This window comes from Prenolepis imparis, unplaced genomic scaffold (assembly GCF_030444845.1).
Source record: "Prenolepis imparis isolate NDT839.2.m4 unplaced genomic scaffold, iyPreImpa1.0 SCAF_4, whole genome shotgun sequence".
In the NCBI taxonomy this organism is placed as follows: domain Eukaryota; kingdom Metazoa; phylum Arthropoda; class Insecta; order Hymenoptera; family Formicidae; genus Prenolepis; species Prenolepis imparis.
This window is the reverse complement of record NW_028141162.1, coordinates 975,309-1,001,809: the sequence shown is the minus strand read 5'-3', so window position 1 is coordinate 1,001,809 and position 26,501 is coordinate 975,309. Positions and strand designations below refer to the sequence as shown.

Below are 26,501 nucleotides of genomic sequence, written 5' to 3'. Positions count from 1 at the left end.
CCGACGGAATCGACCAGTGAGATCGTCTCACTCGCAGCGGCACAGCCAATCGGACGGCGCGCGGCGGCGTCGCCGCCGTATTATCGAGTCGCTTCTCGCTCGTGGCACGCCCTACAACTTCCTCCATTGTCCTTCTTTCCGGGGTTCTTTGCGAGGAGAAGGATGGCTCAGAACAATTATTTCGGCTTTACTCACGGCGGAACGCAATATGGGTACGAAATTGCTTGCATTTATTATTATTAAGTAGCCAGCGTTAGGCTAAGCGAAGATTCATAACCGCGAGCACGACTGCGATAGTGATAAAAACGTCGACACGTTCTTCCTGCGGCCCAGCCGGCTTTGGCAGCCATTTCTTTTATTCAATCGGGGAAAGAGAGTAGCGTCCGTTGAGCGTTGTCGGGATTTCTCGAACTCCGCGTGGCGTGCCACGTGCGGATGCTCAACGCGGCTGCTCGCGCCAAATGATGTACCCGCTTTACTTATCCACGATTATTAATCCCAATAGGGCTACTAGCGCTGCCGCGTATCAGACCGGGCAGGCGGGATACGCGGTAACCCCGGCGGCGACCGCTGCCACTTACACTCAACGACCTGCTGCCGCTGCCGCGACCGGTTACGAAACTTACCAGGCAGCTGCCGCCGCAGCCGCGACCGGAACAACGTACGCAGGTAACGTTCGATTATATTACGTATACAGATAAATCAATGAATAGTATTCGAGCTTTCCACGATCCTGGTGGATCATGTTCAGCGAGTACGATGGAAATTTTTAGAGGAGAAATTTATAAAAGTATTTTACATCTCTCACTTATGTATACCGATCACATGTTGCTCCAAGATTGTTGCATTCACATTGAATCGGTGTCTCAGCTGAGAGAGTTGCTAACCTGGCACAAGGAGATAAAGTTGTGTCGAAAAGATATAATAATACATTTCTATGAGATTTTAGGAAAATTATAAGTTATAAGATGTGTACTTTTTAATTTTTTCCAAATATATATCAATCTTTGACCAAATTTAATTTTGATAAAACAAAGAAATAAAAAATTTTAATTTAAAATAAATTTATTTAAATAATGGCATAGAATAAAATAAATTATTTCTGTACTGTATACTAAATTTTAATAATATAATTTTATTAACTTGGTAGTTACACATATTTGAATAAAATATGATGATCAAGCTATACTTCAAACTTATAATATTTGAATAGATACCTTGTAAGTCTGCAATAATGATAGTTGCAAAACATTTTTTCTTACAGCTGCCAATCCTGGTACTGTGGCTCAAACTTACGATTACGGCTACGGACGAGCTGCACCTGCGGCCACATACGACGCAACCAAAACCTACTATCAACAGCCAGCTGCTGCTGCAGCAACTTATACTACTACCGAAACACATTACCAGGCTGCCAAACCTGCTTACAGCACGACCAGTGCTTACACTGGAACTGCCAGACAAGCCACCACCACTGGGCAAGCTAAAACTTATCAAGCATCTAGTACAGCTTATCAACAATCGAATCCTACGCAAAGCGCTACTTATTCTTCAGGATACACAGCTCCAGCTACACCTGCTGCTGCGCCATCAACTGCGACAAATAGTAAGTTGTTTGTCAATCTTTTCCTCCCTTGTACATTTTATCTCCAAAAAACTCCGGTCCTGTTTTGATCACTAACTGTGACGTAGGAACTAATAACATGAAATTGATCCTCTCACGATACGTGAAAAGATTAAAAAAGGACAAAAATTCACAAAAACTCTGCTAGCATTCTCGAACGTGATAACAACTCGAGGATTTAGCAGAAGTCTAAAATTTCTCTATCTACTCCTAAATTATGGAGTAAACTTTCGAAATATATCAGAGTGTCTCGATGTCGCAAAAGTCTTACAATTCGTATTTTAATGCATCTCGAAATGGATAATAGTAAAAATTTTGTGCCGCGCAAAAGTACAAGAGGTTTGGTGGACTCCTCCAAAGTTTGAGGTTTCAATTTCATTTCCCTTAGAAACGGCGAGTACAACGTATTCCGGCTACGACGCAGCGCTATATAGCGCTGCGACTATGTATGTAGCCCAACAGAGTGCAAACAGCAATTCCACTAACCAGAAGACTGGAGGTTGGCAGGGCTACGGACGGAAGGGATTCGGAGCTGGCGGGGGTGGAATGAAAGCAATGCGGCCCAAGCAGCCTCCCAAGCCTCAGCAACTACACTATTGCGATGTCTGTAAGATCAGCTGTGCCGGACCGCAAACCTATCGTGAGCATCTGGAGGGACAGAAGCATAAGAAGAAGGAGGCCTCCCTGAAGGTGCCGCAACAGCCCCCCGCACGTGGAGCAGGCAACAGCCTACGTTGTGAACTCTGTGATGTAACCTGTACTGGGAACGACGCCTACGCCGCTCACATCCGAGGTGCTAAGCATCAAAAAGTGGTGAAACTGCATACCAAGCTCGGAAAGCCTATTCCAAGTGCAGATCCCACTGTTTTGAATCCAAAACCGGCCGCAACCGCCAAGACTACCACGACCAAGAAGCCGACGATAACAGCAACTCCTAAGATCAATTTCGTTGCTTGTAAGTAAATTTCTTTCACGTTTTCTTTTCGCGTTGCAAAGTTGTCAGGATTTAATTGTATAACTTTTGCAAACATTTATATACATACGCTTCTCTAATACGTGTTTCAGCCGGAAATTTGGGTACGGTGAATCAGAATCAAACGGTCGAAGTAAAGCAAGAAGAGCCAGTTGCTGAAGAAACCGTGGAAGAGGCTGCAGTCGATGAAAAGGATATTCAGCCAGTCGGTCAAGAGTACATTGAAGAGAACAAATCCGAAGATGGAAAGATTATAAGTTTCAATTGTAAATTATGCGAGTGCCGCTTCAACGATCCCAATGCCAAAGACATGCACATGAAGGGTCGCCGTCATAGATTCGCCTACAAGAAGAAGGTCAATCCCGATTTGGTCGTCGACATGAAACCTAGCCTCAAACAACGCAAGATGCTCGAAGAAAAATTACGTAGGCAACAAATGCGCGACGAATATCTACGTCGCAGGGAAGAGATCAATCAACTGGGACCTATGGGACCTATAATGGACGAAGAGATGATGTATTGGGAAGAGAGGCGTCGTTACGAGGAAGAATGCGAATATTATGAGTGGTATCGACGATACGGACGCGGTCCGGGTGCACCACCGATGCCACGACCGTTCCCAGGACCCCCGCCCATGATGATGTTCCCTGGTCCACAGAGACGACCAGATTCGTCAGACGATAAGCATGTATTAGCACATCATACGACCATTTATCCCAAGGAACAAGAATTACTGGCAGTCCAGAAAATTGTTTCTCACACAGAGAAAGCGTTGAAATTTGTGTCGGATGCTTTGGCCGAGGCTGGTGAGTATGATTTTAATAATATTCTTCCACTTTTGGATCGATCTATGAAATTTCAGCTACTAAGGGTTACATGCGCGTGTTACTGTTTGCAGGCAAGAAGAATACTCCTGTAAATGCAAATGCTACCGTAGCAACATCGGCTGTGACTGGTACACCGAACGCGGACGCGTTAAAGAAAGATGAAGCCGACAAAAAGAAGGCGGTCACACCGCAGAAAGAAGATGGCAGCGACGGAAATCTCTTTTCGTTTCAAAAGGAAAAGGAAGATTCTAGGATACTTCGTGGCGTTATGCGCGTCGGCAACTTGGCCAAAGGTCTATTGCTATCCGGGGATAATCATGTTTGCCTCGTTGTATTATGTGCTGAAAAACCAACAAGGTATTTAAAATGATTTTACGTATGTATTGTGTAATGTATTATATTTTAATTTCTATATATATGTGTTAAAATTAAATGTTATAGGACGTTGCTCAATAAGGTTGCTGAAATTTTACCTGGTGAACTGAAAACTGTAGCTCCCGAGGAAACGTATAACGTCGGGAAGCATCCGGAATCCGCGGCTTTGACTGTCTCAGGTGGTACGGTTACCGTCAGCGTGACGCTCACCAGTCCTCTAATGCGTGAGACACCCAAGTCGACTGCAACAGCAGGTGATTTCATTGTTTCGCATTTTTATCGTGGCCAAGAAAAGGATAACTGCAACGAAAGCAATGTGAAGTTTTTTAGCGGAATTATGCACCCTCTTTATTTTCGTGCCGTTTTCTTCTCGATCTATTCTGCAGTTTACATATTTGGTTTGTTCTTTTCATGGCCCGGAAGATTTTCTGTAAGTTTTTTTTTAAGCACCAGGACGATGGCGGGGCAGCCAAGGATGGTTCGACAGTTGCCAGTGTACATATACGCTCTAACATAAAGTTGATTTCTTTCTCGATATAGCTGCGTGTCTTACTTAGTGTGTCCACGACAGAGTCCTCCTAGTGAAATGCAATTTTCGACTGTAAGAGGGTAAGCGATACTCGAGCGATATTGAGATAAAATTATTTCTAGAAAAGAGAGAGCGTAAACTTGATGTGCGGTTAGATACCGGTCGCCCTACTCGTATATTATACAATTATTTCGTTTGTAGTAGCGGCTTTTGCATACTTTCTCTCATTGATGAATATTCAAACTAGAGCAAACAATCATCGACGAACGATATAATAATTAACGGGAGATTTCATCGAACGTGGACACACACACTTGCGATAGGAGAAAACAACGCTGAGGCAATCTTAAAACTATGGACTTTTTGATCATGCATAAAAAAAAAACAGAAAAAAATCCCTCTGATCTGTTATCGAATGCTGTACGCATACATTCTGCGATGTGCATTACTACCACCATACCTCGGGATTTAACCGACCGTTCTTTCGGCATCGGTGCTACCTACCTTTTAAGCGGATAGAGGTGAACAATACCGATGTTGATAAGGATCGTCGGACGTTCTTGAAAGACGGAGAAACGTATCCGATAAAAGAACGTTGAACGGGGGTTGAACTCGGTGTATTGCAAACGTACTACATTCGATCCAGGCTTATATTTCTTTTTTCACGTTGGCATTTATATCACGATAATAAATATTAATATATAGCCCACAAATTAAAGGTGCTTATAAGTTGAAATGAATACATATACATATATAGAGAGGGAATATCTAAAAAATCTCTGGGCATGATCAAACACTCTAAGTGTTGTCTAAGCGTGTTGTGCTTTCTTTGTTGGAATCTCAGATAATGCTGGACAACAGCAGCAGGAAGCTGCTCAACTGCAAACGACGCCCGCGGCCCCCACCGTGACGAAATCAGATCCGCCAGATGTACTTCCCAAGGCTAAATGTTTGGACGCTTTAGCTGCACTCAGACATGCCAAATGGTTCCAGGTTTGAATCCATCAACTCACAAGTTCAACTCAAGATCTCGAATTGTCGAGAAGCGCCCACATTCTTGTTTGACGCGATATATATTTATATATAATGCATTTTCTTTTATTTTCTCCTGAAACGAGAAACGCGAGACAAGTTGTTCTCTCTCTTTCTCTCCTTTTTGAAAAGAATGATCGAAACGAAAAGACAAGGGAAAAAAGGGAAAGCAGTCTTAGAAACTTCCAGCCTTGTGACGGTTTTATTTTTATCATTATTCGATTTATACGATTCTGTCTGAATTGCCTATTTGATCTCACGTTCGATATTCGTCGTTTCTTATATCCGCTGAACTTTCGAACACTAACTGCCAGTCGGCCATGTCCACTGTCTTCTTTACGGTTTTAGATTTTACGTTTGTGTTTCGCGCGCGTGGATTAAGCCCACAACTACACATTATCTGATCTAAGAAAAATTGTTCGTGATAATTCGAAATACTTTGAATATATATAACAGTGGCATCGTCCGCACATTGGCTATCCGAAAACAAATAATCGAACGTATCGAACACGCGATCAGATATTTATCAGGCAAGAAATCTCGACAAGCAAGCAACATGTAAATGTGTATCTCGACAGTCATTTGTGCAACGCTGCTAGATGCTGCATTTACATCTGCTTTGCTTTACAAATCTCTGCAAAACATCCAGAATAATAGGAAACTTGTTTTCTTTTACGAGAAAATCAGTCAATTCGAGTATAATTCATTATTTGCGTCTCTTAGAATGTATGTAATTTTCTTTATTTTCTTTATAACGCAGATGACACGATTACGCTTTACGTAATTCAAACATATAATTAATTATTCTGGATCGTCCTTAATGCGTTGTAGCCTAGGCTGCGTCTGTTCTAGGTCTGTCTTAACTTGAAAGTAAAATCGACATGTAGCGTACACAGCTTTTCTGAGATTATGCATTTTGTTCTATTTGTACTTGTAATTATATTTAATATATGTACGTTAACTGCACAAGCTTTTGAAGATTAAAAGAGACAGACAAGCACAAACACACAGTAGCGCGTCATAAGTGTACCGGGTGTTTCTGTAAATTAAAGAGTCGAGATACTAGAGATACTATGAGATGAACAGTTTTTCAAAAGATATATATTTATATATGAGCTCTCTAATTTTTTATCATTGCGATAGGTAATTAACGTTTAGGAAAAGTGATAAACACCCGGTAATATTGATATGGGCTAATAAACTATTAGGGGCATTAGGCACGAGGCTGGGAGGATAGCTAAAGCCCACACAAAGCAAATTAAAGAATTAGTTTAGGCCGTCTTATCTCTTCAAAAAGAGCCATAGTGCTTTCGTCGCGTATGTTAAATCGTAGTTTTTTAAAATAATTATCCTGTTCAACAGGCTAGAGCAACTTCACTGCAGAGCTGTGTTATGGTTATCCGTATAATGCGCGACCTTTGCAATCGTGTGCCAACGTGGGGTCCGTTAAATCCTTGGGTGAGTACAGGATATGTATCATTTCTCATTGGGTGTACTTGTAACACGCAATCTTGCGACTTTGAAAGAATTTTAATAATTTTGATATATATACAGGCATTGGAATTACTGACCGAGAAAGTGATAAGTACCGCAGGTGGTCCTCTCAGTCCCGGTGAAGCTTTAAGAAGACTCTTAGAATGTGTAGCAGGAGGAATATTGCTGCCAAGCAGTCCAGGTAATATTTTAGAATCTCTACATATATTATATACATTGTATTCGAATATTCGATTTCTCTTTATTTTTAATATGATGAAAAAGATGACGAGACTGAGCATATTGTGGTGGATGATTGCCGATATCAAGTACGAGTCTTTCGTTCTCTTGTATCACAATCGTACATTCCACAATAATGCACAGATGATAATGGCAGTCTGAATTAAATTGTAACGATGCTGATCGAATCCAGCGGATAACGTTAATGATTGGTGAATGATGTGACATCTTTGCTTTGCAGGTTTATCCGATCCGTGCGAGAAGGAGCCGGTCGATGCGATAGGAAGTATGACGTCTCAACAAAGAGAAGATATTACCGCGTCCGCGCAACACGCCTTGCGATTAGTGGCGTTCCGTCAGATTCACAAAGTCCTAGGTATGGAGCAACTGCCCCCTCCGAAATTCAAGGGACGATTCGCCAGAAAACGAAGACGCGATAACAGCAATGGAGAGGGCACGGATAGCGAAGCCTCGAAAAAGGATAAGAAGGCAGAGGAGATCAAAATGGAAACAGACTCGAAATAGATCTACCAAAAGATTCGTCCTTTACGAATTATATTAACTTATCCAATGTAAGAGAAGTAAAACTTTTTTTTCGCCGTATCAGTTATGCTTATTTAGGAAAATAAATCTCCTCGGACCTTCGGGACAATTCGAAAATTAGGTGATATTCGTCGAATCCTAGGCTAATCCCCGAATATATAATCCGAGAACGAATAATATAAGAAATGATGCGCTTATTAAATTGCAATAGCGGCGCTCTTCGTCTTATTGCGTCCCTATTGAAAATTATTTACTTTATTGCAAAGATATATCGTACATTAAGGTTCCTGACTCTGTTATACGATCAATATTATAATATTATCATCAGAAACGAGAAATTGTGTAAGTTTTTTTCTCGCGAGTTTCAGTAATTAATACGTACTGTGAAGACAGGAACATTAAAAACATGTAATATGTGCATCGCAAAGTAAAGATAGAGAATTATGGTAAAGTTTGAAATTACGAATAGGATATAGATCGTATTGAGAATTTGTGTGTATGTTGTGTGTGTAGTCATTACAGACGTGTAGAAAATACTATACCCTTTCTCTCTCTCTCTCTCTCTCTCTCTCTCTCTCTCTCTCTCTCTCTCTCTCTCTCTCTCTCTCTCTCTCTCTCTCTCTCTCTCTCTCTCTCTCTCTCTCTCTCTCTCTCTCTCTCTCTTTTTTCTCTCACTTCTGCACAAAGTGATAACTATTTAGAGTGTACGCTATTACGTGCGTGACCACGTAAATGACAAGATATTTATAAGTCTGATGCTTTGAAAATGTTCGATGTGAGACAAGTGCACGTGTTTTTCAACAAATTGTCTTCTGTAGATCAACTTTATTTGCAGAAAGTCAAGCGACCGTAAAAACTTGTAACTTTTCAACCTTCGAACATTGCCCATTAAGTGAGTTCTTCAGACTTGTGTAGATTTTCAGTTCTGTATTTCGAATCATTGAATAAAATAATACATGTATGACGCAATTGTGAGCTTACTGATACTGCAAGAATTCATTTAATAGATAATTAATTTATTCTAGCTTCCACAATTTTGTTCCCCTTCCCTTCAACTGTGTAATGTTGCATTTTATTTTTTATATTTTGTTTTTATTTTCTTTACAGAAGATCATTAATAGAACGTGAATTATAAATTAGAATAATGAAGGCCAATTTGAAGTATTTTTAGATATATTTTCTGCCAATCATGTTAGCTTTATTAAATTTTTATTTTTGTATAATATCGGTCCAAATTGTTATGAAAAGAAATATTCAAAATAATTACATGCTACATTGTTAAATTATATATAAAAAATTAAGTTCCTCCCAAGGATTAATTAAGTACAAATATCAAAAGACCTAATCAGCGAACGCGATTGCATCAGTTTTGTGAATTTGACTGCTCGTGACTGCGATTCTATGAATTTAATTATGTTTTTGCGATTCATGTTTGTGCGTATAAATAATACGTCAGAGTTTCAGGATGAAAATATCTCAACAAATATATGTTCAGCCAAGATCTTTTATCTCCATTGCATTTATTCTAAAAAAAAAAAAATATATCTGCATTAAAAGTTATTTTTGTGACATATATAGGTCACAATATAATAATGCGTGAGCTACATAAGTAAATGACATTGTGCATAAGAAAATTTATTTCTAAATAATAGAGAGAGAGAGAACTAAGAAAAACAGTTATAATTTCACTGAAATAAATTTCCGATAAATTTTATTTTCCTCTTTTTTAATGCAAATATAAACATAAGAATTATTATTATCTCGTCTATGTCAATAGCCTCGAAAACCAACAACTCAAAAATGCGATTTTTTTCAGTCATCGCTAAATATAAAAAACATATGTAGATAAATATATATATATATATATACATCGAGAACGCTCTGGAACATGACGTGGTTCTTTTCTTTGTCGTAAAGTCGATACGACATTGCGCGTTTGCACACGTAATGCAGACGACGAACCAATCAGCGACACCCGTCGACGTTCTCGGCCAATGAAACGCAAGCGCGTCATTACGCAGAGTCATCGTGATGTTATAAAAGCGAGGGTCGCGGCGTTCAGAGCTCAATGCTCAATAGTCTGTGTTTGAGTGAGAGATACGTATCATTAAACGACAGCGATCCTTATTTGCGAATCTACGATAACCAGAAGCTTTCACGCATAAGGTATAAGGTGTTTTCTTCTCTTGCACAAAATTACGATTACTGAATTTTTAATCCCTGCTGAAATATTTGCGCGAGAACGAAAATTATACGCATTTCATTAATTTGTGTAATTTGTTAAATAAATTACAAATATGCTAAATTCCAATAAAATTTTCGCGAAAAAATAGATTGCTTTTATAATCAACGTTTCGCGACTTTTAATATCTTCATAAATCGCGTCTTGAAAATGAGTATATATATATATATATATATATATATATATATATATATATATATATAATATCGATCGCGTCGAGTCTCTGTTGCTAGGCGGAACACAATGGATTTATCTCGAAATGTATTGTGATATCTCGGAACATAAGTCGAAAAATTTGTTCGTTTTTATGGTATCAGTCTAAAAAGCAATGAAACGAAATGAGCGAACGGATAGAATATTTTCGGGATTTATCTAATGCTTGTTTCATCATGAACGTTTTCTCCGAATCATGAAATGGCGTGACTCATCGAACGTCTATTGCGCAGCGACATAAACTCGGTCAAAATGGCGACTGCTGATTTTACCTACGTCATGTCCTCCAGCTGCTAGCAGCTTCAATATTTTTTCTACTATAGCTATTGATATATTTAATTAACATTTACATACAACATTTAAAATGTAATACATGATATATCTATAATAATATACATTTTGAAAACAATTTTTAATATAATTTGAAATTTTATTACAGAGCACCATGCAGATTTTCGTGAAGACGTTGACTGGAAAAACAATAACTCTCGAAGTTGAAGCCTCCGATACTATCGAGAACGTGAAGGCGAAGATTCAGGACAAAGAGGGTATTCCACCTGACCAGCAGCGATTGATTTTCGCCGGAAAACAACTTGAAGACGGACGTACCTTGTCCGATTACAATATCCAGAAAGAATCCACTCTCCATCTGGTTCTCAGATTACGTGGCGGAATGCAGATCTTTGTCAAAACCTTGACTGGAAAGACCATCACGTTGGAGGTTGAAGCGTCAGACACGATCGAGAATGTCAAAGCGAAAATTCAGGACAAGGAAGGTATTCCACCGGATCAGCAAAGATTGATCTTTGCTGGAAAACAGCTTGAAGACGGCCGCACGCTTTCCGATTACAACATTCAGAAAGAGTCAACTTTGCACTTGGTTCTTCGTCTACGCGGTGGTATGCAAATTTTTGTCAAGACTCTTACTGGTAAAACCATCACATTGGAAGTTGAGGCTTCAGATACGATTGAGAACGTCAAGGCCAAAATTCAAGACAAAGAGGGAATTCCTCCCGATCAACAAAGATTGATTTTCGCGGGCAAGCAGCTGGAGGATGGACGCACCTTGTCAGACTACAATATTCAAAAGGAATCCACTCTGCATTTAGTTTTACGACTTCGCGGAGGTATGCAAATTTTCGTCAAAACTCTCACTGGTAAAACCATCACATTGGAAGTCGAGGCATCAGATACGATTGAAAATGTCAAAGCCAAAATTCAGGACAAAGAAGGCATCCCTCCGGATCAACAGAGATTGATCTTTGCTGGAAAACAACTCGAAGATGGCCGCACGCTCTCCGATTATAACATTCAGAAGGAGTCAACTTTACATTTGGTTCTTCGACTACGTGGTGGCATGCAAATCTTTGTCAAGACTCTTACTGGTAAAACCATCACATTGGAAGTTGAGGCATCAGATACGATTGAGAATGTCAAAGCTAAAATTCAGGACAAAGAAGGCATCCCTCCGGATCAGCAGAGATTGATCTTTGCTGGAAAACAGCTTGAAGATGGCCGCACACTCTCCGATTATAACATTCAGAAGGAGTCAACTTTACATTTGGTTCTTCGACTACGTGGTGGCATGCAAATCTTTGTCAAGACTCTTACTGGTAAAACCATCACATTGGAAGTTGAGGCATCAGATACGATTGAGAATGTCAAAGCCAAAATTCAGGACAAAGAAGGCATCCCTCCGGATCAGCAGAGATTGATCTTTGCTGGAAAACAGCTTGAAGATGGCCGCACACTCTCCGATTATAACATTCAGAAGGAGTCAACTTTACATTTGGTTCTTCGACTACGTGGTGGCATGCAAATCTTTGTCAAGACTCTTACTGGTAAAACCATCACATTGGAAGTTGAGGCATCAGATACGATTGAGAATGTCAAAGCTAAAATTCAGGACAAAGAAGGCATCCCTCCGGATCAGCAGAGATTGATCTTTGCTGGAAAACAGCTTGAAGATGGCCGCACACTCTCCGATTATAACATTCAGAAGGAGTCAACTTTACATTTGGTTCTTCGACTACGTGGTGGCATGCAAATCTTTGTCAAGACTCTTACTGGTAAAACCATCACATTGGAAGTTGAAGCATCAGATACGATTGAGAATGTCAAAGCTAAAATTCAGGACAAAGAAGGCATCCCTCCGGATCAGCAGAGATTGATCTTTGCTGGAAAACAGCTTGAAGATGGCCGCACACTCTCCGATTATAACATTCAGAAGGAGTCAACTTTACATTTGGTTCTTCGATTACGTGGTGGTATGCAGATTTTTGTCAAGACTCTCACCGGTAAAACCATCACATTGGAAGTTGAGGCATCAGATACAATTGAGAATGTCAAAGCCAAAATTCAGGACAAAGAAGGCATCCCTCCAGATCAGCAGAGATTGATCTTTGCTGGAAAACAGCTTGAAGATGGTCGCACACTCTCTGATTATAATATTCAGAAAGAATCCACTCTGCATTTAGTTCTGAGACTTCGCGGTGGAATGCAAATTTTCGTCAAAACTTTGACAGGAAAAACTATCACTTTGGAGGTAGAAGCTTCGGATACGATCGAGAATGTAAAGGCTAAGATTCAAGACAAAGAGGGAATTCCTCCTGATCAGCAAAGACTGATTTTCGCGGGCAAGCAACTCGAGGACGGACGTACCTTGTCAGATTATAATATTCAGAAAGAATCTACATTACATCTTGTACTCCGTCTTAGAGGTGGAAATGTCTAATATTTTCTATAATAATTCTATAATTGTGATCTTTTTCTCTTAAGTACCTTGCGCTAAATATTTTAATTCTATTTATACAATTCTGTTAAAATAAAATTCTCTATATTATAATACATTTCTAATTTTATTTATTTAGATATGTGAAAATTTTGTGAGTATTTTGACAAATAAAGAATTAATTTTTTTGGAAATCACATTCTATATATCTTGCTCATGTTATCTCAAATGTAACCTGTCATGATCATAACCTCTTATTTTATGATTATTTTATTTTAAAGAACAGAATTAATAATTAAAGATCAGATTAAAAACAAAATATTCCTTTGTAATTATATTTGTATAAATAAAAAATTAAACATCTGTGTAATAAAATTATTACAATAATATTCTATCTTCAATAATTGTAGAGTATATATTTATTGCATAAGCTTTGCTTGTATTCTTTTGAATATTTCTAATGAGGGGAAATATATAAATATAAAAACTAATTATATATATGTGTAACAAAATAATTAAACATTTTAATGCATTTTTATTTGTTTTTATATATTAAAGTATTTATATAATTCTTTTAAAACTTGTGTAGCATGTACAGCAAGAGTTATATTACATTATTATAACAGATTAATGCTCTACTGAGATGATTACTTATAATTACTAAATAATTATATATATATATATATATATATATATATATGTATATATATTAATATTATCTATACTATTGTAAATTTATGTTACACGACTGTAAAAATTACAATTTCACAATTTATTGCGATATTAACATCGGTAATTTACTGACAATTGGTAATAGATTGGTAACTTGTTGATTGTTGGTAAGTTATCGACATTGGTATCGCGAATTGCAACTTATTCGAATTTTTGTTCGTACTACCTCTTTGCTCATTATATTTTTCTAATATTTTTCTAATATTTCGAAATTTAAATGTTAGCAGTTCGCATGTTACCGACGTCATTAAATTACTAACATTGATGATTCGTGGCTTATAGATTTAAATTTCGTTCGTGCTATCTCTTGGTATACTATATTCTTTTAAATATTTTCCTAATGTTTCAGAATTTAAATGTGTTAGCAGCTCGAATGTACTGACATCGATAAATTATTGTTCAATGTCACTAATTCACATACCATTTATAATTCTAATATAGTCAATTAATTAATTACAAAATAAGTTAATAATTAATAATTCATAACATACAAACATAATAATTAACATACAAAAAAAATTTCAAAAATTTTTACATTTGTTTTTTAAAAGTTTATGTTTTCGAATTGCGAAAATTTAAACTCTCAAATATTGTCAAGACTAAAATATTATTATTTAGGGAGTTCAATTTTGAAATGATAAGTGAACACTACAATTATTATAATTAGGAGAACCTTAACTTTATTATTTTATTATATTTTATTATATCCTCTCTGTCATCTTTACGTTATAATTAAGAGACTATGATCTAAAAAATAAAATGTAAATTAACTTGCTATAATTTAATCTTTATAAATAATACAGCTATATAGTTTAAAAATGCGCAAAATAACTCGGAAAAATGATATATTTTAAGAAGATTAAAAGAAGAGATAGAGAGATAAATTGGCGATTAGCTTTTCGGTTTGTATTAAAACAACTTGACTTATAAATGATATTCCTGGACATATCCTGAGGCGTGATATCAATTCAACCGCATATAGTTTCCGGAGTTCATTGATCGAGTAAATTATATTATTTCTCGTTTATACTGAAAAATACAAATTAATATAATCACACGGATATTTTCCGATATAACTTATATGTAATAACAATCTAATTGTATAGCATTATAAAATAAAAAGCGATTTTTTCCTTTTTCTATGAAAAGCGAGAATAAAATGTCAGAGTCCGAAAGTTTGTTACGGTGATTGTTATCGATATACAGATTTTATCTTATTTTCGCGAACGAAATAACGATCGTCGTATAACTGTACTCTGTTGCTGCGTGTTCCACAATTATTCGCACTTCAATGGCCGCGGTGAGCACGCACGCACGGGCGAGAAGATTAAAATTTTCATTTTTTCGCGCCAGCGAAATACGAACGTATTTTTTTCCGGCCCATACATCGCGCAATTCGATAGCCACGTAAAAAACAAAAAAATAACATGTAATTTTGATAACATATTTCTCTCTCATTTTTATATATACCGTCTCTCTTTCAAGAAATATGAGTGTACAATTATTGTCGCTTGCGAAAAATGGCAACGTTAAAAGGCTCGTAATTAACTGGGGAAAGAATGATTTTTTATTTAGTTATTTCGTATTATTTTTTTAGAAAATAAGATTCTACTCTCTGTGATTGAATGGAGAACGATAGTATAAAATATTTTTTTTTCACTGTTGTATTAATTGCTTTCGAAATGTTGCACATTTAAACAAGTAAGAATTTTGCCGTAATATTCTTTTCACAACGATTACCTCGATCCCGCTTTGACGATCCCGGTTCCGGTATACATACACATTACGAGTGTTTATACGAGCGCATTTGAGCGTGTATGTATGTATGTGTGTGTGTACATGTATAAGGTTTTATATATATATATATATATATATATATATATATATAATGGTTGTAAAAAAAAGTTATTTACATGAGAGGCTGGCAACTCGCGCTCTGTGTACCATACGTATCAGCAAGTCGTGTGTACCTTAGGTAGGGCTGTGAGAGAGAAGTCGCAGGGAGCACCGTGGAAACACACGGGACTTGTATTCAGTCCAACTCGATCCTCGAACTGGTCCCGTGTGTGTGGCGTGCAGCGTGTGATTCGACCGCCGGCGTCAGTCACAGCATCCGCGTGGTACTTGACATTTCGTGCGTTTCGCGTCGCGTTATTCCTCGCGACGTAAGATATCGCGAGATAAGCTACCCCGCGACATCACTAAATACTGCCATAATACAAATCGCGTTTTTCTGCAGACCTTTAGCGATTGAGCATTTCATGGTATTTTTTTTTCTCTCAATTTTGTGAGGAGAAAAGTCTAAATTTTCACGTAAAGCTTTATAGAAAATCACGGGAATGGGTTCAATCGCGTATCGTTTATTTTGAAAATAGAGATTTGAGAAAAATATGTGTATCGATAATCATAGCAACTCCATATATATTTCATCGTTATAATTTTAGAAACAATAAAACTCCAGACGTAAAAATTTCGTGAAAATTTTAACGAGTAAAGAATTTATATTTTGAATAATTTAAATACAGGAAAATTAATACATATATATAAACATTTCGTTGGTAGCTATATTCAATATCATTTTTTGTGTATTGCTTTTGTTCCATCTAAGTGTTTACATGAAGCCGATGAGGCGAATAACGATTTAAAGGAAACACACGAAAAGGTCGAAAGGATTTAGCTTTGTTTCTTCTGGAACTGACTCGGATTGATAAAGAGCACGACACGACGCGAGGGTTGAAGGATCGTCGATACGAGATCGAAGCGAGGTGGTGGTGAGCGAGACAACAGATCCATCAGCGAAGATGAACGGCTTGACGGTTTGTTTGGTACTCCTCCTCTCGACGATGCCGGGTGAGTCTGCAAGATAAAGAAAGAACGAAAGATTATAGATTTCTATTAATTAAAACCCTATTTGAAAAAAATTCGAAAATTTGTGTGTCTTCTAATTATGCGCTATTTGCGGCCTCGTCGAGATTAATGTAGATCGCCACAATTTATGATATTTCGAGTGACTATTAAATTTTATTACTGCCAGAATTTTAATCCTATTAGCTCGGAGAAACATTGGACTGGAATGCGCTAAGATTCTAATCATATGAAATATTTAAATAGTTATCAAAAGCGACAATCGTAATCTTTAAGTTCTATATTTAATAAAAATAAATTTTCTAAAATTAAGACTAAACTCTCTTTACCGAATGGTGAAATAGAGAGCACAATTTTCAATTAAACGCTCATCAGCCGAACTGCACAATGAATGAAGAAATAGATGAAACGAGTACTTTAATTGAATAAATAAATGAATAAAGACACATATTTTAAGAGTCAAAAATAAAAAAAAAAGTCAATTTTGATCAAAATATATTAATTTGTCTTTTAACACACTCTGTTCGTGCTTTTTATCGATCGAATGAAAATTTGCTCGCTGAAATTGCACAAAATGTTTTGAAAATTATGTATAAATTTAAAATAATTGAGAGTAAAATAAAAGCATTTTAATATAGTACATGCCAAGTATAGCTTCACGAGTGAATGTATACGTTTTACGTCGAAACTTTTTGCCTACGAAGGGGTCTTGCGCAAAAATTAAACTCCGGAAATAGGAACAAAAACATTGGACGAGTTGTTAAATATGCTCGTGCGTTGCATTCAACTCGTGTTCGTGTGATTCTTTTTTTTCGTCGTGTATCGTCTAACTAATAACAAAGTACGAATTATTATTACTGCCGACTTTAATATCGCGAACTACGAATATAGCCATGTAGAATCTGTACCGCATTGCAACAGGATGCCTCACGATACCAGCTTTTTCGCTTATAAATTCCTCGGTCAATTTTACGACAGAATCTCGAGTGCTCTAATAATTTGCCTCTTCGATCAAGTGACCGATTTAAATTTTGCAAATTAAATTCTACCTGTCAAGTCAAATGTCAAAATAAAAGATTCTATTACCAACTTGCATGCTTGTGATGCTTTAATTTGGGAAAATCTCTATTTTTGCATATTTTCTCGCAGCTTCCATAGAAGTTTGTCGTCGCGAGTTTCCACGAGATTGATCGAGGAATCTTACAGATACACTTCGTCTCCGTATTGTCGCGAATGTATCAACATCAACACACGCGTGAGAGGGATTCAGCGTGGGTTCGATGCAGGTTTTTACGATCATTTCTGTGCTGCACACAGCTGCGAGCCAGAAGCCGCGGAATCCAACGTCTTTCGGAGGACATAATCCGATTTCTTTCCCCGACGTCGAAAGAGATATCGCCCTCGTCTTGAAACGAAGGCCTTTCCTCGCTTTTCTCCTTTTCGTCGCGTCTCGCTCGCTTTCTTTCGCGTTTTCTCGCCGACTCGAGGCTAAATATAGAGAGGCGTCGCTAAAGGGTCCCTCCCGCTATGACGGGTCAAAAGTAACTTGTCGCTATTAGTGGACGGGATAGGGTCGAAAATGCGCGTTGGCGAGGAGATAAACTTGACGCGAACCTCGACAACTGCGATGATTCCGATATACGGAATTGGGACGTCGGTGGGATTTATTAAATTTTCTCCCCGTGTCGCAACTATTTAAAAAAAATGATTTTACTCTGCGCGGGAATATATAGGATTTGTTTATTTCAGAATTTTTGCGAAATAAACCTATTTGAGGGAAAATAATAATAAGGACTCTGCGACTGGATTCTTTTTATTTCGTTTTATTTCTCGACACGAGAACTAAATGACAAAATTGTGAATTTGCGCGAGGAGATTGGCTCTTAATTCGTTCAAAGAACTGATTATTATCGTCCGGCGCGCCTAGTGACTACGCCACAGTGGGCCGTCTCTTCTCGCCACGCGCTTGTATTTGCCGATCTTTATTAATTAATTTCTCTCTTATTATTGAGAATATCGCAAAACGGTAAAGAACTTTTTTACTCGGTTTAACCCACTTTACTTGCTCCTAACGGGTGGGGCGCGAATTACCGGACACCCTGTATATGCGGTATATCTCGCGCGATAATAATCAGTTCTTTGAACGAATTAGCTAATCGATGTATCGTGAGAATGCAAATTCAGTTGAAACCGAACAAAAACGCCGATGCTGATTTCGAGATTTGTAAAACGGTGGGTGAAATGCGGGGAAAAATGAAGAGTCTCACGATTGAACGAGAATTTATCGCGTGATGCATCTTTTCACTCTCGACTATCTGTCCATTATCAGGCTTTACATTAGTTGAAAAAGTAATGGAAAAATTCGCAAAAAGAAAGAAACAGTATTACGATTTGTAAGGTTGGAAATGGGACACGTTTTGTCGTAATTTAAAGAAGAAAAATAATAATAGATAAAAAATAATTTAAAAAACGGAAAAACAATATATAGTATATGTATATATAACATATTTAATATAAATATATAATACAAAAATTATAATAGTTTGTGGCTCGTATAATGCAACGCAAATATAATTTAAATGACCAACTTAACGAGCAAATAAAAGATGATTAGAAATTAAGTGACATGTGATTTTTCTGTCAATCTCTTTAATCGAATGTAATTAAAACTATAAACGTTTCGACTTTACTAAGTCATCTTCAGTATAATACAATCAATATAGGTATTAGAAAATGAAAACGCACGCATTGAAATATGAAATTTTATAGATAGAATTAAACTTTAAATAAAATAGAATCGTAATAAAATAAGATAGAAACACGAACATTTCAGTCGGAGTAATATGTGTGAGAGCTAAATTTATTATCTTCATCTGAGTATGTTTTGACGACCATAAAGATGTTGATAAAAAAGCAATTTCTTCGTTGTGAGGCGAGAAGTTGTCTTTTTTGATAAATCATGGTTCTGATGACAAATTACAAGAAAAACATAACTCAATTAAAGAAGAAAGCAAATTATAAATTAGTTGACTTACAATTGTGTCAAATGATATATGTACAGATGATATAAGCAGTGTCTAGGACTTCACCTTGATGTTTATTATAACGGAGTGACAAGTAATGTGTGTCTCTGTGAGACATCGACAACAAAGTATAAACTAACAACTTTTTAAGGTCTTGGATACAAAATAAATATTGTTTAAACCTCTGTAACGAAATTTTTAACCCTTGTTTTCGATAATTCGTCTATAATATCAAAATATGTATTATCAAGTAATTCGGTGTCATTTTTCATATTGATTCCATTTTTTTGTTCTTTTATATAAATCATTTCAGAAATAAGTCTCTTATGATAATTGCTTTCTCTGTCCAAAATTTTGGCATTATTCCAATCAAATGTATGTTGTAGATTTAAAATGTGTTCTGTGACAACCGAATGCCTTGCCGAATCGAGTCTGATATTATTCATATGTTTCTTAACTCTGGTGTGTAATTGTCTTTTTGTTTGTCCTACATATGACGCATTACAATCATTACAACAGATTTTGTAAATAACATTGGTATTAACTGAATGGTCACTCTTATCTTTTTGTGTTCTGATAGTCCTGTCAAGTTTATTGAGACAACGGTAACCCACCCTAAATTCTGATCTTTTAATAGAAGATGCAATAAGTTCCGAAATGTTATTTATGTAAGGAATCACGAAAAAATTATTGTTGTTGTTATCGTTTTTTGTATTATTGTTTCTTGTGTGTGGATTATTATTAGTGATAAATTTAATTCTGCGGTTGATGGTCTCAAAAATCATATTTAGGGGGTAACCATTGCTCAATAATATGTTTATAACTATATGAATATTCTTATTATGGAATTGAGGATGCGATAAAAGGATTGCTCTGTCAATTAGATTATACATGGTTCCCACTTTATGACATGAAGGGTAGTTGGAGTTAAAGTAGTTTTAATAATATATAATATATAAAAATAAATAATATATAAATATAGTTTTAATTACATTCGATTAAAGAGATTGACAGAAAAATCACATGTCACTTAATTTCTAATCACCTTTTATTTGCTCGTTAAATTGGTCATTTAAATTATATTAAATATATAATACATATAATGTATATAAATACATAAGATATATAATATAACTTTAATTATAATTCTTATTGTATATGTACATATATGTACATATAATATATAGAGATAATTTAACGACAGCAATAAAAATAAAACGTTTAGTGAAATATTAAAAATAATGAAATATTATATGAAATATTAAAGTATATTTGAGAGAAAAATAAAAGTTTTTTTCTTCTTGTTTGACTCTGACCTGACCTGTCTAATAACAAATCTCAGTGTTCGCTCAACCTATCGACTTCATCTTAATAATAATTGCGGTTATATTTTGTTTCTTTTTTTATACTAGAATCTAGAACAAGCGCTACGCGTGCGCCATTCCTCGATTTTTTTGTATAAAAAAGAATATTTTCATATAAAGTTTGTTTAAACTTGATTAATTTTTTGACAGAAATCAGCTGATTAAAGCATTAATTTGCTAATTAAATTTTAAAATAATAATGTTTTAAAAATTAAAATAGTAATATGTTTTAAATATATTATAGTTCTTTTAACTCGATTAATATTTTTGACAGTTATCAGCTGATTTCTGTATAAAAACTATATATGATGAATTTATATATATATTTGAAGCAAACGGTTATAATAAAAACTATATATGATGAATTTATTTGAAGCAAACGGTTATAAAAAAGTTTATTTCATTTATTAATATATATATAAATAACACTATGTATTGCATAACTATATACATACTAATAGACAGGCAGTCAAGAGTGAAAAGATGCGTTGCGCGATAAATTCTCTCGTCGCTCGTGAGAGTCCTCATTTTCCCGAGCGTTTTCCCGCATTTCGCAGATCTCGAAATCAGCATCGGCGTTTCTGTCCGGTTTCAACTGAATTCGCTTTCTCACGGTACATTGATTCCTTCAATTCGCTCTGCTACGGGCGAACTCCATTTCCCAAATTCCGCTTCGTTGTTCTCTCCACTGTCATAGCAATTTCTCTCTCGTGTGTCCGGCTTCGAATGTACGGTTTCGCAAGTTCAAAGCATCGTATCGTTATTCCCTCGTTCATCGTGCGCTTTGTCCTTAAAGATCGTCGAAATAATATGGCACGCGGAGAAGACTTTTGCGTGCTCTCTTTTGCGATTCCATTCGACGAGTAGCTTTTCTTAAATGCGCTTCTTTATTTGCGATCATGCGAGAAAAGGTCTGCATTTACTGGAGAAGTGTAATCCTCTCGTGACACGCGATGCAGAAAATGCAACAATCACTATTAACGCGAAACGAACGATAATGAAAAAAATTTCGATTTAACGACAAGGTAAATCTTAAAATATATTTTTTTATCGAATCGCCTTTATTTCTAAGAAAGCATAAAATAATACATAGAAAATCTAAAGCAAAATCCAACTGAGAATTATCCGCAAAAACTTGGGGATGAATCAAAGAATACCGTTATCAGCTGTTCAGGATTGTTACGCCGACAATTTATAATAATAATTGCTTCGTGATTCTGATTTCTTCGCATCTTTTTCTTCTTATCAAGAAGCGAAAGCACCGAGTAGATATCTCGCACGTGAAATACAAGTTGGCGAGCTGTGATATTATGGTGATCATATTTTCTCCATCGAGTACTCTGGCGAGTTGTAACGGGTTGCGTTGTTTAACGCGTTATTTTTCATCGAAATCGAGTTATCAGTCAATGAAACGCAAACATTTCGCGAATTGTTTGCGGTTCGATCGATCGGATAAAAACCCCAAGGTTTCCAAATGCACTTCGTAGAGTTAACGGGGGGGGGGGGGAGCGATTTGAACAACGACAATAATTTAGACAAATAAACGTACACTAAATAAACGTATATACGCGTATCAAACCTGAAGGTATCAAACCTAGGATTTTTCATCAAATTTTTCGATCCATTTTTTCTCCTTTTTTTTCTTTCTTCCTTCCTTCCTCGCGCGATTTCGCATACATTACGTATGCTAATAAGTTTTGTAACTCGGTACGCACGCTCCGCTCGGTGCGTGCCCCCTTGTTTGCTTTAAAGCGAAACATACGGGCGATAAATCGCGTTGAAACCAACGCGTAATTGCACGCGTGTTCGCAATTGGTCTCTTGGTAAGTATCTCCCTCCCCATCGAAATTCGATCTCGCGATCTATGATTAAATTCGAACCTCGGGGCGACGAGCGACCTGGTACCCTAACAACCAAGTTTTTAGAAGGAGTTTCGCCACTTTACAAGCGCGGCAACGGAATACTCGTCGAGAATAATTAAAAGCGAAATACGAGGATGTTTCTCAAAAATGACATATCATTTGTATCACTGATTGAATTATATATTTCAAAATATTTTTAATTTGCTGTTACTTTTTGAAACACCTTCGAATATAGTAAGAATTGTTGACAATTAGCAAACGAGAGAATTCTTCTACATTTCTTACGAGGCACTTTTTTACATCGGCGAGATAACAGTGACGTTAACATTTTTTTTCGCAATAATACCGATTCAATATTCCCAACCAACCGTTGTTCCGCTTAAATTCCCGCTTGTTGCACGTTTTCCTAATTGAATTTACATTTCTGATCGGCCCGGCAATCGGAATCACAAACTAATGCGGTAATATACACGCATTTACATCTATATATATACGTACGCATATACAAGTATATCGCGAGGTACGTATACATATACATGCATTTCCATATGCATGCGCGGTTCCGGATAGATGCGGGTACACTTTCGGGGCATCCCCGGTGCATGCATTTCATTTTCGCCCTTTTACATTGTGTTATTCCGACATACACCGAATACCGAACAGCGAAAATGCTTTACGTCCCATTGTTCGCGAAGTTGCCAATTTATATCAAAGCGAGCCCCCCGTCGCCGCCACCGGAAGATAATGGCGCTATAACGCCTTACGTTATTTATGGTTACGACACAGGCATGCGGAACACAATGCTAATTAATTTCCGTAGCGACGATAATTTGGGATCAAATTTATCGCGTATACGTAATATAAACTCGTCGCCCGGGTGATTATCCTTTCCTGATTCGCGATTCATCGCGCGCGATGAAATGTTTTCAACCTGAAAGTACATTTGTCGTCCGTCGACAATAGTTTGTTTATTGTTATAAGCTGGGACATTTTGTATCTCGCATGTAAAACGCAGTAATATCTCGTTTTAATCGCACTTTTCCACATTTTCTATAAAATTCATATACAGAAAATATTTATTAATTGAGTCCCCTAAATTAAGAGGAGCTGTCGAAAAGCTATCATTATAAACCACCGAGTACCACCGAGTACACATAGCCGATAATATGGCGATCGCATTTGCGTGCATTACATTAACGTATCACGTAATTATGCGTCGATGCAAAGTCACAATTACAGGATATATATACCTTTTCAACGAACGAAAATCACCGATCCTACGACCTATAGCTCGACGACTATTAATCAAACGTCAAAAGGCGATCCGGCTTTCACGGAGAGTTGGCGCGAGTCTGTAAACAGCACTTATTTTTCATTTGCCGTTTTACTCGCGTAATGTATGTATATGTATAACGAGTGCCAGACCGGCTCCTTCCTGCCGTGATCGACCATCATTTTCAACGCGTTATATCTCGAGGGGACCGGCCCTATAAGTAATAACAACGACTTAGTTTCTACCTAGGAAAATTATCGGGTGTACGGCTCTCCTCTCGAGACGTGCAATCAACGATGACGATCGGTTTGTTTCCCTTCTCTCCTTCGATTGCTAACGTCAACGTCGCGTTTGTCGCGTTTCAGAGTGACGGGGGATATATAATTTGAGAGAAATAATCGTATCTTTACATAAGGGAAGGCGATTATAGCGTGAACTCTGTAATACAAACTCTGTAACTTCAGGATTTTAAACGAATCATAGCGATTTGACACGAGGCGCGATCGGCTAATGTCCGTTATATGTTTATAGTTTATAATAATAAGTAGTTTCTCGCGACACGCGATATTCGATACATGCGATCGACTTCCATCCGGTCGTACTCTTTTACAATAAACGACGTCCGTAGAACATCCTTTTTGCGGCTTTGGCAGGTAATTCGATAGAACTGTGTCAGTGCCCACAAGTCTTCCTCTCTCGCGGAGAAGGTAAAAGTTCTGTGCCGCCTTTAAAAGCAGTTTCGAACATTAGAAACGTCGTCGTTCTTTCTGGAAAAGTCATCTCAGAATATGTACGCGGAACTGTACGTATATACGCATACACGTTCTCCTTTGCGAGCGAGATCGCATCTCACGTCGCTGATGACGAATCTCGGCGAAAGATCAGACGCGCCGATAGAAATTCTTCGAATGACGTCAAACATATAATCTTTGGAGCTTCCTACCCCCGATTAAGAATGGGAGAAGAGAAATACGAAAATGGGAGAAGAGAAATACGAAAATGGGAGAAGAGAAATACGAAATTGCTCGCGATATGAGCGAAAATAATGGATATTTCTCTCTCTCATCTCTAGTCTTTTGTATAATCACGAAAGTCTAAAGATATCGGAAATATCTGCCAGAGAAGACGCTATTAGATAATTCATATACTGAAAAAAATTGTATTTTCTTTTTCAGAATTTCCCATTTATTTTCAGAATACTCTGTCCTAAAATAGGTGCTAAAAGGATCCTTTTACTTTAAGTGGAAAATTCTCTAAAGATTAGTATCATATATTCGTTCCTATTTTATAAAAATGTAGACGAAATGGGATTTGTTTTTACATTAACGAAAAAGTACATATTATTTTACAGCACACACAGGCAAAGAAAGCATAGAACGAATATGAGGTACGAGACCTGGGTTCTGAACGATTAAATTATGTTACTCGCGAACACACACTTCTCTTAAGTCGCTCGAGAGTCTTCTTTTTCGAGCCACTAACTTCATCCATTCTTCTAATAAACTAAAACCATTCAAAGACAAAGACTGCACTGTACTACTAAATTGCAACACTAACGTCAAAAGAACGGTCCAACATACGACCGTTTGTTATTAACAAAGAGTATATTTTCAGTTTTAGAGAATGTCCTAGAAATAGAAACTTAAGAATATCTGTTAAGAAGAATTTTTACAATCCTCTTACTTGTAAAACACAATTTTTTCGATGCATATAGCACCCCCTCCCCTTTCCCTCTCCTTCCGCGGTTTGAACCGCGAGTTTGAGTTCGATAGTCGAAGGAGAGACAGTTTGGGGAAGCTTCCGTTCCGCTTCGCGAAATGCATCATTACTTATTCCGGAGTAGCGCGAAACCTGGCGACGACAGATTTATCGGGTGAAAAATTCACACGGGGGGAAGGAAGGAAGGAAGGAAGGGTGAAGGGAACGACAGTCGCGGCTGTCTTTCGGTTTTCGGATTGCCAAATGGGAAAACGTTGTTCCTGTTGCGGGGGAAATTGCTCGACCGACCGCGTCAGTCGTCGAGGCCGAGGCCGAGAAGTTGCATGCTGGCCGGGCAAATAAATCGACGTGACCGATATTCTGGACTTGGTCGTTTCCAAGGGACGCGTTTTCCCATCTCTCCCTTGGAAAAAGAGATTGCTGTTTACGGAATAATTTAGACTCGTGGGAGGGATTCTCCTCTCTTTTTTTTTTTCCTTATTCGCGCAATATTTTTCTCGCAAATAACTATACGATTCGATCGCGCGAACGAGATTGAGATTCGATGCACTTTCATACGCGAGATATATGTATATGGATTGCTGAAATTAAATACATCTTTTCTACGCGTTACTCGAATTCTCGCGCGTGTATACATATATGCGAGATAAATCATACATGTACATAAAAATGATAAAATGTTTTTTTTTTGCTTTTATTTAGCAAAGCAAATGCGCATCGAAAAAGAGCAGTATATGAATAAAAATATAAAACGTGTGCTTGTGCATTTCGAAGCAAGCATTTGCTTTTATAAGAGATTACGGAGAAACGTGGCGAAAGATAAAGCCAGTTAATATGAAACGTGAATTACATAGTGAATTA

The 26,501-nt window shown here is 37.1% G+C and overlaps 3 protein-coding genes across 6 annotated transcripts in view; all 3 read left to right on the top strand.

The window, feature by feature from the left end:
* Positions 1-68: 68 nt before the first annotated feature.
* Positions 69-8,585, top strand: Zn72d (Zinc-finger protein 72D). 2 transcript variants are annotated; one of them, XM_083036740.1, is made up of 11 exons: positions 69-212; positions 506-669; positions 1,265-1,606; positions 2,124-2,579; positions 2,690-3,403; positions 3,496-3,781; positions 3,866-4,053; positions 5,173-5,321; positions 6,723-6,818; positions 6,915-7,035; positions 7,315-8,585. In XM_083036740.1, exons 1-11 carry the CDS (start codon positions 163-165, stop codon positions 7,596-7,598), a joined length of 2,850 nt encoding a protein of 949 aa, XP_082892866.1. In that variant the 5' UTR covers positions 69-162; the 3' UTR covers positions 7,599-8,585. The 2 variants fall into 2 exon arrangements, with proteins under 2 accessions (XP_082892866.1, XP_082892864.1); XM_083036738.1 differs by having other exon boundaries at positions 2,013-2,579.
* A 1,039-nt stretch (positions 8,586-9,624) lies between these two features.
* On the top strand, positions 9,625-12,996 carry Ubi-p63e (Polyubiquitin-63E). The gene is made up of 2 exons (XM_083036741.1): positions 9,625-9,782; positions 10,511-12,996. Exon 2 carries the CDS (start codon positions 10,517-10,519, stop codon positions 12,803-12,805), a length of 2,289 nt encoding a protein of 762 aa, XP_082892867.1. The 5' UTR covers positions 9,625-9,782; positions 10,511-10,516; the 3' UTR covers positions 12,806-12,996.
* A 3,267-nt stretch (positions 12,997-16,263) lies between these two features.
* LOC145935285 (uncharacterized) overlaps positions 16,264-26,501 on the top strand; it is a 38,012-nt gene continuing 27,774 nt past the window's right edge. For all 3 annotated transcript variants that reach the window (XM_083036452.1, XM_083036454.1, XM_083036455.1), the window contains exon 1: positions 16,264-16,384. In XM_083036452.1, coding sequence (XP_082892578.1) covers positions 16,336-16,384 — 49 coding nt within the window. In that variant the 5' untranslated portion in view covers positions 16,264-16,335. The remainder of the gene's footprint in view (positions 16,385-26,501) is intronic.

Bases quoted from the DNA above. Each gene is read 5' to 3' on its own strand.
- Zn72d (XM_083036738.1), top strand. From the start codon at position 163: ATGGCTCAGAACAATTATTTCGGCTTTACTCACGGCGGAACGCAATAT. The intron at 3,404-3,495 runs GTGAGTATGATT...TACTGTTTGCAG, and splicing joins GGATGCTTTGGCCGAGGCTG to GCAAGAAGAATACTCCTGTA. The intron at 5,322-6,722 runs GTTTGAATCCAT...CCTGTTCAACAG, and splicing joins GACATGCCAAATGGTTCCAG to GCTAGAGCAACTTCACTGCA.
- Ubi-p63e (XM_083036741.1), top strand. From the start codon at position 10,517: ATGCAGATTTTCGTGAAGACGTTGACTGGAAAAACAATAACTCTCGAA.